Source organism: Periplaneta americana, chromosome 15, assembly GCF_040183065.1.
Source record: "Periplaneta americana isolate PAMFEO1 chromosome 15, P.americana_PAMFEO1_priV1, whole genome shotgun sequence".
Taxonomy (NCBI): Eukaryota; Metazoa; Arthropoda; class Insecta; order Blattodea; family Blattidae; genus Periplaneta; species Periplaneta americana.
This window is the reverse complement of record NC_091131.1, coordinates 78251018-78268193: the sequence shown is the minus strand read 5'-3', so window position 1 is coordinate 78268193 and position 17176 is coordinate 78251018. Positions and strand designations below refer to the sequence as shown.

The following is a 17176-nucleotide window of genomic DNA, read 5'->3' as shown; positions in this document are numbered from 1 at the left end:
CAATATCTATGAAACAGGAACAGGAATGACTTTAACGCCTTGAAATAAAGAGTGAAATTGAGGCGTTCCCTGACATAACAAGTTAACATACGTTAGGTCGTTTTTTCGTTTCCAGTATACACTCTACAGGGTGATTCAGACCACCCGTAACAGTAATTTAATTCGAAAACTATTTCATTAAAATTTTCGAGACAAAAATATTTATGACTAAACCACGTGTGAACTTTCAATTGAGCTTGATTTCCTCACTCAGCCCTAACAGGAAGTAGGGTCAGTGGCGTATCACTTTAAAATTTTAAATGGGAGTCGGGGTCAAATAGGGACCATTTGATAGAGCTCGTCAAACAAATAACTTTCATAGGAAACGTTTTTTATTAATTCCTACTCTTTAAATGAGAAAACGTACAAAAAGGCAATTGGTGATTCGAACCACCTGTAAGTAATTTCTTTCGGAAACTAGTGCATTAAAATTTTCGAGACAAAAATATTTATAACTAATGCACATGTGAACTTTCACTTGAGCTTGATTTCATCCAGTTTTTCAGTAACATATCAACATTAATTGTCTTATTTACATTTTCGTCTTGTAACATTTCTCAATATTGATGGCATTGTCTTTTTGTACGTTTTCTCATTGAAAGAGTAGAAATTTATGAAAACGTTTCCTATGAATGTTGTTTGTTTTGAAGAGCTCTATAAAATGATACCTTATTTGACCCCGACTCCCATTTGAAATTTGAAAATGATACGTCACTGACCCTACTTCCTATTAGGGCTCATTGATGAAATCAAACTCAAGTGAAAGTTCACATATGCCTTAGTTACAAATAATTTTGTCTCGGAAATTTTAATGCACTAGTTTCCGAAAGAAATGACTTAGAGGTGGTCCGAATCACCCATTGCCTTTCCGTACGTTTTCTCATTGAAAGAGTAGAAATTAATAAAAACGTTTTCTATGAAAGTTGTTTGTTTTGAAGAGCTCTATCAAACGGTACCCTATTTGACCCTGACTCCCATTTGAAATTTTAAAGTGATACTCCACTGACCCTACTTCCTGCTAGGGCTGATGAAATGAAGCTTAAATGAAAGTTCACATGTGGTTTAGTTATAAATATTTTTGTCTCGAAAATTTTAATGCACTAATTTCCGAAATAAATGATGCGGGTGGCCTGAATCACCCTGTATATTGAATACTTAATAACACATCTCCGTCCTGACAGAAAATATTATTTCCCTCCAACAAACACAACGTCCTCTATAAAAATTTGAATTTCATTCGTGCAATGCTTTTATACCGGATCTAAAATGCTTGATGATGCTCTGTATCTCAAATTCAAATTGTTATAGCTAAGTTCTCGTTCCAGAGAACGCCTCAATTGAGGTCGTTGCACATTGTTAGTTAAGAAAGCGAGCTCTGAGAGATGACGTTGTTGCAGGTGACGACGTCGCAGCACTCGCTGGTGTCGCCCTCGGTCGTGCACGAGGTGGACGGCTTGGAGATCTCGCAGACGAACCTCGAGCTGGAGGCCACGAGCGGCGTCTTCAGGGAGGGCAAGCTGCGACTCAGGTGCCTGGCCACAGTTTTCACTCTGTACCGGCGCAGCCAGGAGCTTGAGCTGACCGAGGACACGCCCCAGCTGGCGCCCGTCATGGGCCCCACAGCTCCACACAGCCTCGGTGGTATATACTCCTACATTCGCTTGTCTTCCCACGTCTTCTTCTTCATTTCCCCTTTCTGCACATCTCCCTTTACACTTTCATTTCATATCATCTTTCCTTTACTTTCCTCTCTCTCCCCATTCTACTCGTTTTCCATTCGTCCTATTTCTATCATTTTTAATCTCTTTGTATGTCTACTTATATTTCTCTCCCCTCTTCCTTTTCTATCCTAATTTTCCTCTTCTCCTTCTCGCTCTTCTTTTTTATCATCCTCTGTTTCATCATAATTTCCTCTTTCTTCTATTTTGTAGCTCTTATTTATTTCTCCTTTTATCTTTTTTTATTCCCTTTTGTCGCTATTCTTATCTTCATCTTAATTTTCAGTCGTCTTTTTCTGTCTTTACTTTCCCCTCTTAGGAGTATTTCTTATTCTCTTTTGTTTCTTCGTCCTCTTTTCTTCCATTGCTATTTCTGTCTTCAACTTTTAATTTATCCTTTCTTCTCGCTTTCATTTGCTTTGCCATCTTGGATTTCTTTCATTCTTTTTACTCTGTTTTTTTTCACTCTCTCCATAATTTGTGTTTTTCTCTTCTCCCTCTCCTTTCCTCCGTCCTCTGCATTTCTTCCTCTCTTTTGAAGCTATTTTTGTGTCTTCCTTTCTTTAATTATTATTCTTCTCTTCTCGTCCTCTTTTGCTCTTTCCTCTTTGAATTTCTTCTCTCTGTTGCTCTTCCCTTCTTCGTCCTCTTTGTATTTATTCACCTTTTTTAGAAACTACTTTTATCTTCCTTCTCCTTTAATATGTGTTCTTCTCTTTTCGCCCTCTTTTGCTCCGTTCCCTTTGGATTTCTTCTTCTCTTTCTCGCTCTTCCTTTCTTCGTCCATTTTTAAATTTTTATTCTTCTCTTTCGTAGCTGTATTTGTGTTCATCCTCTTTAAGGGGTTAGGTACAGCTTACAGCAGTAAAATTTTTGGAAGTATTAAATTTTTTTTTCTTCGATTACTGTAACTTGTACAACATTGAAAATTGGTATTAGTAAAATACTGTCTTTCTGCTATATGAAAAATATATATATTTTTATGATTTAAAAAATTATTTATATACTTTATTTTTTTTTTCAAAATTCAAAATGGTGGCAGTTCACTGTGTAGTGATGAAGCTTTTCCCTCATAACTCAAAAACTTTTTACATTTTTCATGTTCTCTCTCATTTATGTTATTGCTGAAACTCATGTTTACAATATCATGCTCTTTCAACTACATTCCTTAATAAATAATATACTTTTTATTTTGTGTTAGAAGAAAATACTGATTTTGACCATTTTTAAAAGCGAATTTATTTTTTATCAGACAACCTACCAAAGGTAGAGAAGTAATTTTGCATCATATTGTAGATATAACATGCATAAATACACACAAAAATTTCATCACAGAATGTTGGAGAGTTTTTTAAGTTATGAGGGAAACGCTTCATCACTGCACAGTGAACTGCCACCATTTTGAATTTTGACAAAAAAATTTAAATATTTTTTTTAAATCGTAAAAATATATATTTTCTTCATATAGCATAAGGACAGTATTTTTCACATACTAATATTCATTATTGTACAAGATACAGTAATAGAGGAAAAAAAATTAAATATTTCCAAAATTTTACACCTGTAAGCTGTATTTAACCCCTTAAATCTTCCTCACTTTCTCTCTCTGGCCTTTTTATTCTTCGTTCTCTTTCATTTTTTCTTTCTTCCACTTTGTAACCCTTCTCCTTCTATTTCTCTGTCTCCTATTACTTTCCTCCTCCATTTCACATTTTTCCCTTCTCCATTTTCTTCTACTCCTTATATCCACGTCTTCACTTCTTCGTTCTTACTTATTTCCTTTTGCCCTCCCCTCTCTTCCTATTTCTGTCTTCTTTTCCTCCTCTTCTTTCTCTCCTATCATCTCATTCTTTTTTCTTTTCTCTCGTCCTTTATCTCCTTCTTCTTACATTTTACTGTGATTGATATTAAGTCCGTGGACCTCAGCTTCATACCCGGTTTGACTGTGATGCAGTTTTATGGTATATTAAATATAATTAGCATAACTTGTAAAATTAGATACATTGCATCTTAATAGACTGTCGCGTACAACATTTTCCCTCTACCAGAGTTCTAATGACTATTTCGTATTTTATTTCACATGAGTCATGGATTATTTTTGCAATATATTTTCGCTGGAATACTTGTTTGGTTTTCGTGGTTTCACAATTTTATAACCGCAAGACCACCGCGGACGACCGGTAGGCCATTTCATACATCGGGCTATTTTTCAACCTACCCCAGTCATTACCACACATCGCCTTTTGAGGTTAGTGGTCGCTTTCATAAAGATTTTTAATTTTGTTCAGTTCAAAATAAAAAGAGCAAGTCTTTAATAAAAACAATATAATATATTGGACAGTTTTCGTTCAATTATTTATTCTGACATTAATTATACCGGTATTATAATTAACATAATATAAATATGGAGTATCATAAATGGATAATGTCTAAATGCAGCAAGAGATAATTCTAGGTTCAGATTTAAAAGAGTTAAAGGAATTCACCCTGAAGTAATCGGATGTCCTGCGGCTAGCTATGTGTTTTATAACTCCACAAGATTGTGAAGATGTTCCAAATTTGATTTCCGGTGAGACCCGGAATTTTTAATTGAAAATTCTTAGGGTATTTATTGTTTGCTGATATTAGCTGCTGTTTTTCCTCCTGGTTCTCCCGTTTTCCCATTATTTCTTCGATAATTCTCCATTTCATTATCATCATCATCATCATCATCACCATCATCATCATCATCATCATCATCATCATCATCACCACAAGTTCTCCGATCATGGATCAATGCTGTAAGAAGAAGACTCATGTGAGGTTGCTAGGTTACATAGTGTGCTTCGGCATGATTGGTCGGTGCAGGTGAGAATGAGCACAGGTTGGAAGTTAGTGTAGTTATGTAGTATGTCATCATAGGCGGACATCAATGCAAGAGCTGCAGCTCATCCCCAGTCAGGAAACGAACTAGACGATTTTAAGAAAATATTAAATATTGGACCTTTCGTTCATAAAATAATTAAAACTGTTCTGTTTTCCCTGAATAAAATTAATAAGAGAATAATTAAAATTATTTGAAATAAGTATTTAGATCATCCAACAAATCTCATATAGACTCTATAAAAATTTCAAAGTTTTAGACGTTAAAAGTAATTACAAATATATATTACTAACATTATTACTATAAAAACAAAATCAAATACTCGTATCATGTTTACTCCACCAGAAGGTATGCTATTTCCCCCCCATTAATTGAACCTAAGTGTAATACCGAATCTAGTCTAGGTTAGCTCTAATCCCCGCCATTATTTTATTAATAACACTAGGGAACAACTGTTCTGCGGTAAAAAAGAAAGTTGGTAATTCGTATGGAAACCGATGCCCTGAGTCCGAAAATGATTTCATTTTTTATGTATCACGTCTAGTTTTGTTGCAATTTCAATGTTTCGATATTTATTGCCGCGCAGTATTCACTATCCATTAAGCCGAGGTGCCCCCTATCTGATGGCATTAAATATCCACAACTAAATATTTTTGTTCTAATATTTATCTCAGAATGATGTTTCATCATCCCATGCCCTATCACCCCATGCCCTATCACCCCATACCCTTTCTCACTTTGCCGGGAAGTTGTTCTTTACAAAAAACCCTAATATACAGTTCTTAAATCTTGTCAGTTGAGCAGCTGGCTTACTTCTGTCAACACGTGTAAATTTTGTTACAGTGGAGTCCCTAGAATCGTAGTGCTAAAGCGTTATTTTAAAAAGTGAATATGGCGAGTACATCAGGATTGCGTAGGAGACAGTGTATACAAAATCCTTAGAAGTTTTGCTATATTTGTGGGTGTTGTATGTTCGATGGAAAAGTTCGTAAAATAGATTTGTTTGTAAAGAAGCTGTATTTGGCTTACTTCAAATTAAAAGTTGGTGACATGGATAAATTATTTGCACCTCAAAGTGCCTGTAACAATTGTGTAGAAGGATTGCGTTACTGATATGCAGGAAAACGGAAAGCAATGTCATTTGTCATACCAATAGTATGGGGTGAACAGAGGAATCGCTATGATGACTATTATTTTTGTATGTGTAATGTTACTGGTTACAATATGGTAAACAAGAAATCAATTAAGTATCAAAATCTTCAGTCAGCTTTGAGGCCTGTACCTACACCACCTGCAAACTTGGGTGACAGTGAATCTGAAAGCATTTCCCCGAATGCAGATACTGAGATGTTTTCTGATCCAGACGAATTTGACAATTCACCAAAAAAATTTACCCAACCCGAGCTGAATGATTTCGTAAGGGAATTAGGACTCACCAAAAAGAAAATTGAATTACTAGGCTCTAGACTGCATGAGAAGAACATGTTGGCACCTGGAGTTACATTTTCATGGTACAGGAATCGTGAAAAACTTTTCCGGAAATACTGTGCACAGGAAGATAGATGGTATATTGTACAGTTGTGACAAATCTACTAAACCAGTTGGGAGAGGAGGTATATGAGCCCAAAAGTTGGAGGCTTTTATTGATTCTTCGAAAAGTAGCCTTAAGGCAGTATTTCTTCTTAACGGCAATAAATTAGCGTCCATACCATTTCCACATTCTACAGTCCTAGTGGAATCATATGAAACATTAAGGTTGGTTCTCGAAAAAATTAAATATCATGAACAAGAGTGGCAAATATGCAGTGACCTGAAGGTTATTGGTTTACTATTGAGACAACAGGGAGGATACACAAAATTTCCGTGCTTCCTGTGCGAGTGGATAGCAGGGCCAGGAACAAACATTGGAACATGTATACTGGCCTGAAAGAAAGCAACAAACGCCAGCAGACAAAAATATTAACAATGTAAGACTCGTTGCTCGTAAGAAAATAAATACTCCCCCTGTTAACTTACATATAAAACTAGGAGTTATGAAGCAGTTTGTCAAGGCACTAGACAAAAACCTTCCTTCGTTCCAGTACTTATGTACGAAATCTTCTTCATTGTCACACGCTGAAATCAGGGAGTGAATATTTGATGGCCCACAAATTCGAAAGCTGATGATGACCACAATTTCACCAGTACTTACAATGAAAGAAACAGAAGAAAGTGTATGGAACGCATTCAAAGATACTGTAAAGAAATTTCTTGGCAACGTGAAGGATCTACGGTACAAAGAAATTGTTGAAAAATGTTGGACAAGTTCAAAGTGCTCGGTTGTAACATGAACCTAAAGCACCACTTTCTAATGGACCATATAGATTACTTTCCTGCGAATTTAGGAGCCTTCAACGAAGAGCAAGGTGAAAGGTTCCACAGGACCTAAAAGAGGTAGAGCAACGCTACCAGGGACGTTGAGATGTAAATATGATTGCCAATTACTGTTGGAGTGTTGAAGAGAATACTCGAGGACTTCACACACACTAAGATTCCATGGAAAGAGAAAAAGCGAAACCGAGGACGTCTAACATAGGCTACATTCTGAAGGTGAGCTCTCTGCTCTTATAATTTAGTTTAGTAAAATGTTTTGCTTGTACAGTATATAGGCTTAATGTTTCTGTGAATTCTTAACTGTTTATTTTATTGTTATATATCGTAGAAAAAAAATAGATGAACGTGTTAACGAATCAGATACACAAAATAATTATATGATTTATACGAACACGCTGTAACTTATAATTTTATTTTTGTGGCAAAATAACGTTTTGCTACATTGCCAAAAAAGCTGACGTGGTACGGAAAAACAAAATGCATTTTTGAATTCACCACACCGAAATTAGTAAAAGTTACATATTTATATTTATACTGCAGAAAAAAAGTTCTCATTTGTTCCCTAGTGTAATTATTCTCAACTAACACTAATGTATGATTATGATTTCGAAAGGAAGTGTACAAATTATTTCTGCAAAGTTTCCTCTTACAGAAAAATGGACTCTTAAGAATATTGCCTGCATTTTTGTATTTTAATTACAGTGATAGCTCTTAAATTCAACAGAAAACAAGTTCGACATCCTATAGTTCGACTGCTTACTTAGGAGAATTAGACACCCCCTATACGGGCACTAAGAAATGGGTTTGCCATTTGAATGGGAATTGGTTCTGTGTCTTGTAGTGATACTTTTGTTAAAGGCAAACAGAATATTTTATTGATTAGGACATCCATATTTAATCACTGGTTTTAAATTAATGAACTCTTCTTTCTCTATTTGAGAACTGTGCCGTTTGTGAGAGGAACTGTCGAAACCCACTGAGGTACTAGAAGCGCATACACAAGTCTCGGGGCGTGCAGGAAATGCAAGTACAGTACGGTACTGTATTCGTTGATGGCTAACCAATAAGAATTTCTATTCAGTTCACCTGCCACACCCAATAACCTTATTGAACTGAACTTTCAATTCTGGTCAGTCGAACTTAGGAGAGTTCATTTTCTAATGTACGCTGTTTATATTTTTATATTATCTTAGTATGTATAATGTGTATGTTTTTAAATTTTACCCTCCCAAGAACACTTCTAAGCACAAGCATTGTCGTTTTTGGGAGTGATGTAATTATAAATGATACAATTTTTTTTTGTAAAATTGCTGAATAGATTATTATTATTATTATTATTATTATTATTATTATTATTATTATTATTATTATTATTATTATTATTATTATTATTAACAAGAAGAACTGTCATGGAAAAAGGACCTAATGTATTAAATTAAGGTAGTTTACATATATATATATATATATATATATATATATATATATATATATACAATATACAATATACAATACTTCTGGGACAGTCATAATGTTTTTTTCTTTCGTTAGCAGCTTTGATTCTTCAAGAACTTTCATAGTTCTTAACCATTGATTGTCAAACAAATAGTAGTTGTTGATTTTAGAAAATCTTTTGATAGGCCTACAGTAAATTGCAACAAATTACGAACTATATTACCAAGTGGTTCAGTTCCACAGCAAATTACTCAACATATTTCTAACATATAGAAAACAAATCTATTTTGAATTAAAATTGAAGATATGTTATCGAATTGGAGAGATTTTGATTCCCCGTGAAGAGATGACAAGAAAACGTTTGTAGCCTACATTTATAGTTACTTTAGGACTATAACCCTTTATGATGAGGTTGGTGATGATTATGAGTGACTATCAAGGTATTTATTCATGTGATCACATCGTGTTTCATTTTTTCATAATTTTCGTGTGTCTGTTCTAGGATCCACATGGTTCCTGCACCACTCATAACTAGACATCGGATTTTAGGCACTAAAAATTGCAGTTTTAGGCGCCTAAAATAAGTTCACAATTTGTAAAATTAGGCTCTATTTTAATGAAAATAGGCATTTTAGGCACATCAAGGTATCATACTTATTTCTTTCACTGAAATTTTTAGTTATACACTAAAATACGCACAAAAAAGTATGTTTAAACATTAAAAAAGAATACTATATTATATTTATAAACAGAGCTGCACAAATTTAATATATTGAAACTAATGAAATAATGATTATTGATATCAAGATTACTCATTTTAAGTTATTGAAATTCAGTTCCATGCTCAGACTTTATTATAATTATCTGCACAGTACACCACTAGAATTTTTTCTAAATTCTCCACAGTTAACCTTTGCCTTTTGTCACTGAGAATCATTTTGAAAGCAGAAAAACTTCTTTCAACCGAAACTGATGTGAGAGGCGCAAATTTTAAATTAGGTACAATAGAAACATCAATACTTACTGGAACATTTACACTTTCCCCCGATATCACTCTTGATACTTTTTCCAACAATGAAAATCCTACATTCTTATTTAATACGTTGTCCCACTTATTTTTAACTTTTTTCCCAGTTTCGCCCAAAGCAGAATGTATGTTCACTTGAGCTCCCTTTACTATGGCTATTTGGCTACAAAGAGATTGTTTTTCACGTTCTAATTGTTCAATGCTTGCAGGTATGAAAGAAACGTTTGATGTTATGTAGGCAATATCGTTTTTCACTCGTGAGTCATTCAGACAATCTTTCACTGCTTTCACACACGCTGCACTATCAGTTTCAGGTAATTTATCAATAACTGTGACCACTTCTTTAAAATACTTAGAATAATACACCACTGACTGAATCCAGGTTCCCCATCGTGTAACAACCGGGTGAGGTGGGAGTGGGATATCTGGAAAGTTCTCTCTGAATATTGAAATCCTGGATGGGGCTTTACAAAAACATTTTTTGTGTTAGAAATAAACGAATTGACAAGAGGAAATTCATTCCGGATTGTTTCAGAAACCCTGTGAAGGTCATGTGCTAGACAGGTTATATGCATGAGGTTAGGATAAAATGTTTTAAGAAGTGGAGCTCCAGCAACCATGTATGAGGCAGTATCAGTACAAAACAACAGAACTTTAGAATCGTCTATATTACCTGAGTATAAAGACTGTAGGCCTTTGTTTACAAAATAAGCAATGGCTTGGCTATTCACTTTCGAAAGTTCCTTAACACATACGAGGTTTGGAATCGAAGGTCCATCAGGACTAAGTTTTCCTACTACCATATTTGCTATATACCTATTCATAGGATCTGAGGTTTCATCCACAGAGACCCATATGTAAGAATCACCTATATCCTCCCGAATGGAAGCTAAAGTTTCATTGTATATTCTGTCTAAGTAATTTTTTCTTAGGGTCGACTCAGATGGGATATTTTGTTTGCAGTATTTTTGTAAAAACTGTCTTAAAACCGGATTTTCAATTGCATTCCAGAGAATGTTAGCAGCAACAAACGCTCTGGTTAAATCAGCATAGAAATTGCTGCTGAGATTGGTTGAAGTAGGCTGTGTTAGTAAAGTTTGTTGCAGTTGATTTTTCTGCTGAGCTTTAGCCTTATGAGCCGCTCCTTATACATGCTGCTTTAGGTGGCACTTCGTTTCTTGCGAAATCTAAAAATGTAAAGTAAACTGAATTAAAATAAAATCCTAATTGTTGTATTGCCGTATTTCTATCACAAAGTTAGTGGGTTCGAACAATCAAAATTTTAATGACCTGCAAATACTTTAATTATCGGAATTTAAAAGGTTAAAGTGTAGTGGTCTTAAAAAGAATTATACCTCAGGATAGCTCAGTCAATGTATAAATATTATAGGCCTACTCATTAAAATTAATAGAGTTTATATATTTCAACTATTGTTACATACCTGTTTGCTACAAATCTTGCAGAATATTATTTTTCCATCATAAGTGAATTCTGAATATTCTGTTAGCCATTGCCGGATCAATGTAGATTTTGCACTTATATTTTTCCGCATTATCGCGTTAAACTTCACAGGAAAACGTGCTACCGCTCAAAACTTCTCAACAAAAATAAGGTGAAGGAAAGAGCAACTGTTAACGAGCATTCAAATGAACCGTTGTTATTGAGATTCAATTGGACAAAAATACAAAGTTCCACTTATTGTTGCATTTCCTGGTAGTGTTAACACTAGGAGGGCCATTCTTTTAAATATTTTGTAACGGTTTACCCTACTAATTCGCAGTTTTACGACTTTTCATAAATATTTCAAAAACACTCTTTCTCCAAAAATTGTGATTTTATGACCCTCTGAAGGGCAGTACAGCTAATCGGTTTCAGACCGAAAACAGTCATTTTTATAGTATAGTATATCTCTGAATCGGTAGCAGCACATGTTGTGATTGTTGCCTGCTTCAAAACTAAGGTTGGTTCTTTGTCGGCATTTATGCCTCCAAACATGTTAAATTCGGTGAAATCTATTGCGAGTGTCGTGAGATTCAGAACATTTTGTTTCCTTTATCAATGGTTTCATGGCCGGTGTGAAGCAAACTTTCCACTTTTTAAATGCCTTAAATTTCGCAGTGAATGCATGTATAAATTATAAAAAGTAAGAGTAAAATGCGAAACTTTACAGTGAGTTAGGCATTTTTAGGCGAATATTAACAAATTAGGCTCTAATAACCGTTTTAGGGCATTTTAGGGCACTATAAAACTCTTTGAATACCTTTCAATTTCCATGAAACACAAATATTAATAATTATTTTTACTTTTCTCCTAAAGAAACAAAATAGGCATTTGCCCTAGAGTCCGATGTCTGCTCATAACACATCCTACTCATTTCCATTTCAAATGTTTAGCCAAGAGAGCATCTTCTTTCATCCTTCTCCAATCTCTGATTTCCTAACTAACTCTTAATGATATTATATAATATGCCCTCTTCGCTTTATGTTGGAAATTGTTAATATATCCTGTTTTCCCTCTGTTAGCGCTCTATGACTTCTGTTTTTATGTTCATATTATGCTTAAGAATTTCGAACGAGAATGTTTAATATATTCTTTATACAGGAGGAATCCTCCCGCCAAGAGTTTTAAACCGGTCGAATCAGGAGGCTAATGACATTTAGGGATTGCTTGTGTCCTTTAACTGTTTTCAGAACGTGGAAGGAGTGATAGTAGGAGGAAGAATAAAGTGTGTAAGATTTGCTGATGATATGGCTTTGATAGCAGAAGAGGAGATGATACTAAAGGATATGCTATAGAAGCTAAATGACAGCTGTTAGCAGTATGGAATGAAGATAAATGCCAACAAGACGAAAACCATGGTCATAGGAAGAAAAGTAAAGATAAACTTGAGAATTCTAAATGATTCAGTAGAGCAAGTGAACAGCTTCAAATACCTGGAGTATACTATAAGCAGTAACATGAGCTGCTGCCAAGAAGTCAAAAGGAGAATAGCAATGGCAAAGGAAGCTTATAATAGAAAAAGGAGCATCTTCTGAGACTTCTGGAAAAGAAGATCTAAAGAAGAGACTAGTGGAGTACTTTGTGTAGATTGTAGCATTGTATGGATCAGAAACATAAACGTTACAAGGAAGTGAAGAGAAGTGACTAGAAGCATTTGAAATGTGGATGTGGAAAAGGATGGAGCGTGTGAAATGGACAGAATAAGAAATGAAGCTGTGTTCCAAAGAGTGGATGAAGAAATAATGATGCTGAAAATGATCAGAAAGGGGAAAAGGAATTGGTTGGATCACTGGTTGAGAAGAAAGTGCCTACTGAAGGATACACTGGAAAAAATGGTGAACGGGAGAAGAGTTCATGGCAGAAGGAGATATTAGATGATATACGATATTAAGATACATTGATCATATGAGGAGACAAAGAGGAAGGCAGAAAATAGGAAAGACTGAAGAATGCTGGATTTGCAGTGAAAGATCTGCCCTTGGCCAGAACACTGTGCATGAATGAGGCAGTAATGTGCTCCTTCTCCTATCTGCAACCTCCAAATGTCATTGGCCTGCTAAACTAACAGGTTTAAATCTCTTGGTGGGAAAATTCCTTCTTTATAAAAACATACTGTAATGTATATGTTGCTACCCCTTTTTTATTGTTGTTTTTTGAGGAATACAGTTTTCATTATAACTGAACTGTAACTTAATTCATGTTTTCTTTTCGCAGATTTGGGAAGCAGATTGGAATCATCAGCTCAGCTACTCATCTTCTTGAGTCTCACATTGATCTTCGTCTTCGCCACCAGATAGCGTGGTTCGTTATCCTAAGACTTGTAAATTAGTGATAAAACTTAAAACACACAATGCGTTATTTGAAAGTGATATGAGAGATTTGTGCTCTGGGTTTAAATTTCATACGAGGAATGTTATGTAAATGAGGGAAGTGCATCGGAAAGAGAATTCTGCGTGTGCCGAGACGGAACTGTGGACATGCCAATGTGGATCTGAGTAAGATATTTCAAATTAATTCAATTTTGTACCATATTTAAGACATATAACTCATAATGAATCTTTTAAAGCCGTAAATATACCAAAACCACAAAGTTTAGCCAGGGGCTTCCAGTAGTGATAACATTTCCAACAAGTAAGTTCGACAATGTACTTTTTTAAAGCCCTGATTGAAAAGGACAGCGAGTACGATTCCAAGGGTTGACGGTCAATATACTATCGAAACATTTTTGAAATAACTTTAATTAAATCGACAAAGACTCAAAAACAATTGTGGCTATGCACCGAGTATTTGTTTACTATTGTAACATAACTATTTGCGTTGTATTTAATCATGTTTAATTATTTTTATTTGTTCACAATTTAATGACTATGTAATATGCTTGTTTCGACATAGATTTATATTTACAAATTTCTTCCCCTAGAATATTAGATATATCACCGTAGGTACAATCAACCAATACCGGACCTATTGTTTCTAATCAAGTGATACGACCACTAAAAATCATCACCCATCAATTACCATTACGAATAGTAAATTTAACTTTGTACGAATCATGTTATAAGCGAATTTCACTGTTTATTTCTGAATGAAAACCTGACGTTCGGTATGTTTCATGTATCCACGTAATGTCGACGCTCAACATCCAACCGTTATAAAAAGATAACGGCGAAGCAATTGTATTAGTCCTACTTGTAAATAATATGGTATATCTCCGTAAATTTGTCATGTATTATATATAGATAGAATAAATACCTATACATACAAAGGAAGTTTCGAAAGATTGAGAAAGTATATTTATTAGTTACTAGTTTTATTTTGTTCCGAAAAGAGTTAAAACAAAGATGAAAAATTGTTGCAGCAGATCTTGTATTATACTTACCAAAATGTCGTCCATTAAAATTTCTGGAAAAAAATTTACGTGAAGTAAACTGTTCGATGTACCATAATTGCCAATGAAGTGGGAACATTTCAGTTGGCGAATGTGATCTGTATCCAAGGTAGTCCTAAAACAACAATGAAAACATCGAAAGGAAACAAAATCCATACTGGAGTGTGTGTTTATTTGTATGTATGTTTCATTTGTGAGAGAAATTGTCTTTAAGTGTTACATATACAATGTAATAAATACTCCCATATACTTTGTCAGAAATAATAAATAACAGTAATAAAAGCTGGGAATTATTAATTGATTCTTCTCTTTGTCATATTCCCTAACGATACTGAAACTTTCTTCCTCCTGCTTCTTCTTCACCTTTGTCTGTCAATGAGACATTGTTGCATGTTGTATCTAGAATGAATTTCTTTTATCCTTTGTGGTTTTTCGAATAGATTGTTATTGGTTAATTTATGAAGAGTATATTTGTTTTTTTTTTCTAGTAGAGGAGACTGTTGTACCTTCAGCATAGTGTACCTTTGAACATTTTTTGTTTTTTAATTTTGCTACTACCTAGAGGACTCAAACTGAAGTAGAATATAGAGAAAGCCGCTAAGTAGCTCTGGTCATAGTTGCGGTTTGATTTACTGCAAAGTGTGAGATCTGTGGACAAAATAATTTTTTTATTACCAAAAGTAAACATTTCTTTCATTGATATATGTTTTCTATCACAAAACCAGATTGTATTTGTTACTTTCAATTAAGTACGGTGTGTTCCCTATCATCTTGTGAGTATTAACATATTTTAATTTTCATGATTTATTCGAATCTCTAGTTTTGGGAGCCATATTTGCTTAAACGTGCACCCTCTTGTATCTTTGAACACAAAACATCTTGTACCATGGAACATGTTCCACTGTACACGATACTATAGGTTTTTGTTTCTTTTTTATTTTAAGATCATGTCACAAAGTAAGTCTGGAGCTAAGAGGCCTCCCAATTGATCCGTATGCCTTGAAGAAAGCTGTTGAAGCAGTTCTTGCTCCTCCAGGTAATAAAATCTAAACCAGAGGAGCCTGCTCTGGTTTGTGATTGCAAATACATTTTAAATATGATTGTCAGTTCTTACATCTATATTTCCACCTATATTCCATGTGTTCCAACTTACAAGATGATATGTTCCAAGGTAAATGAACCTGTTGTACGTTTGAACACATTACATATCCCTCCATTTTATTTTTTCCATCCTTATTAGATTTGTAGAACAGAAAAATACATACAGGAAGTTGTAAAGGAATCTTCAATAATTATTTCAAGCTTTTTTTTATTTAAAAAATTTCATTTCCCAAAATTAAAAAAAAATCAAATTTGAAAAGTGTTTAAAGGTACAACAGTTTCCCCTAGTTAATTTTTTATTCCTTCCTACATGGATTATAATTTCTGATGATGATATTTTTTTTAGTTTTTGTTAATTAAAAATAATTATATGTGATTAGAAAATATTTATGTCCATTAGGACTATATGTAAACTCGGTCCGTATTGATAGACATTCTTAGCGCGGGCTTCCGGTGGATCAGCGAACTAACGATTTTCGTATTCATAAACCAGTGTTAGCAATAATATATGATATGAATCCTGTATAAGTAACCAGTCGATAGCTGGGGCTGGTTTAGCACGGTCGTAGCGCGGGCTAGCTAAATGTCTATGAATAGCACACCAAAAGTTCAACATTCTTTCTTTATAGCGTTTTTTAAATGGTTGTCAGTGTTAACAGAAATAACTGTGACACACTTATAAATAGACAGCGGATTTTCGGTCCCGATACCACGTTAGATATATATCAGTAACAGTCATTGAACTCAACGCTACGCACCCTTCGTACGCCAAAGGACGTGATGTCTTGTCGTTGTGTAGGGACAGAAAATCCGCTGTCTATTTATAAGTAGGGACCGTATTCTGTTCCAGGCGTACGAAAATAAGGTTAGTTGTTTATATACTATATTGGCGTGACGCCATGTTTGGCGCGTAGCACAGGTACTATAAGGAAACATTTTGCAACTTGTATGTGATGTAGTTGACGTTCTATTGAATTTTACAAAATATATAGGCTATAGTATTATGAAATGAAATACCTTGCATTACAATACACAAAACTATACATAAGTTTAATAATGTAAATAATGTTTGATCAATGTAGGTCTACATTCTTCTTTATAATGTAAATAGAAAAATAGCGAATTATATTGTACATAATGTAAATAATTTTAATTGTAAATATTATAGTATTGTTGTTAAAGTGGTTCATGCTTTTTTCTGACCCACTTTACGAAACAACAATAGCGTGAACCGTCTGTCAAGTACTTCGCTTGGTAGAAAATGTTTTGTTTTATTTAACGACGTTCGCAACTGCCGAAGTTACATCATCATCGCAGGTGTACCGGAATTTTGTCCCGCAGGAGATCTTTTACATGCCAGTAAATCTACTGACATGAGCCTTCGCATTAAGCACACTTAAATGCCATCTACTTGGGCCGGGATCGAACCCGCAACCTCGAGCATAGAAGGCCAGCGCTATACCAACTGCGTCAACCAGGCCGACTCGCTTGGTAGATGCACGTGCTTCGTTCTGTTAAAAACTCCAGTAATACTTAACCTTGTGACTTCCTATTAAAAACTCCAGTAATACATAAACTTGTAGCATCCTGTTAAAAACTCCAGTAATACTTAACCTTGTAGCTTCCTGTTAAAAACTCCAGTAATACTTAGCCTTGTAGCTACCTGTTAAAAACTCCAGTAAAACTTAACTTTGTAGATTTCTATTAAAAACTC

At 34.6% G+C, this 17176-nt stretch overlaps 1 protein-coding gene across 1 annotated transcript in view; it reads left to right on the top strand.

Annotated features, from left to right (window-relative positions):
* Positions 1 to 14644, top strand: part of LOC138715726 (uncharacterized) — a 498538-nt gene extending 483894 nt beyond the window's left edge. Inside the window, exons 5-6 of the mRNA XM_069848784.1 lie at positions 1437 to 1680; positions 13188 to 14644. Of these exons, the coding sequence (XP_069704885.1) occupies positions 1437 to 1680; positions 13188 to 13270 (327 nt within the window). The 3' untranslated portion in view covers positions 13271 to 14644. The remainder of the gene's footprint in view (positions 1 to 1436; positions 1681 to 13187) is intronic.
* The last annotated feature ends 2532 nt before the right edge of the window (positions 14645 to 17176 follow it).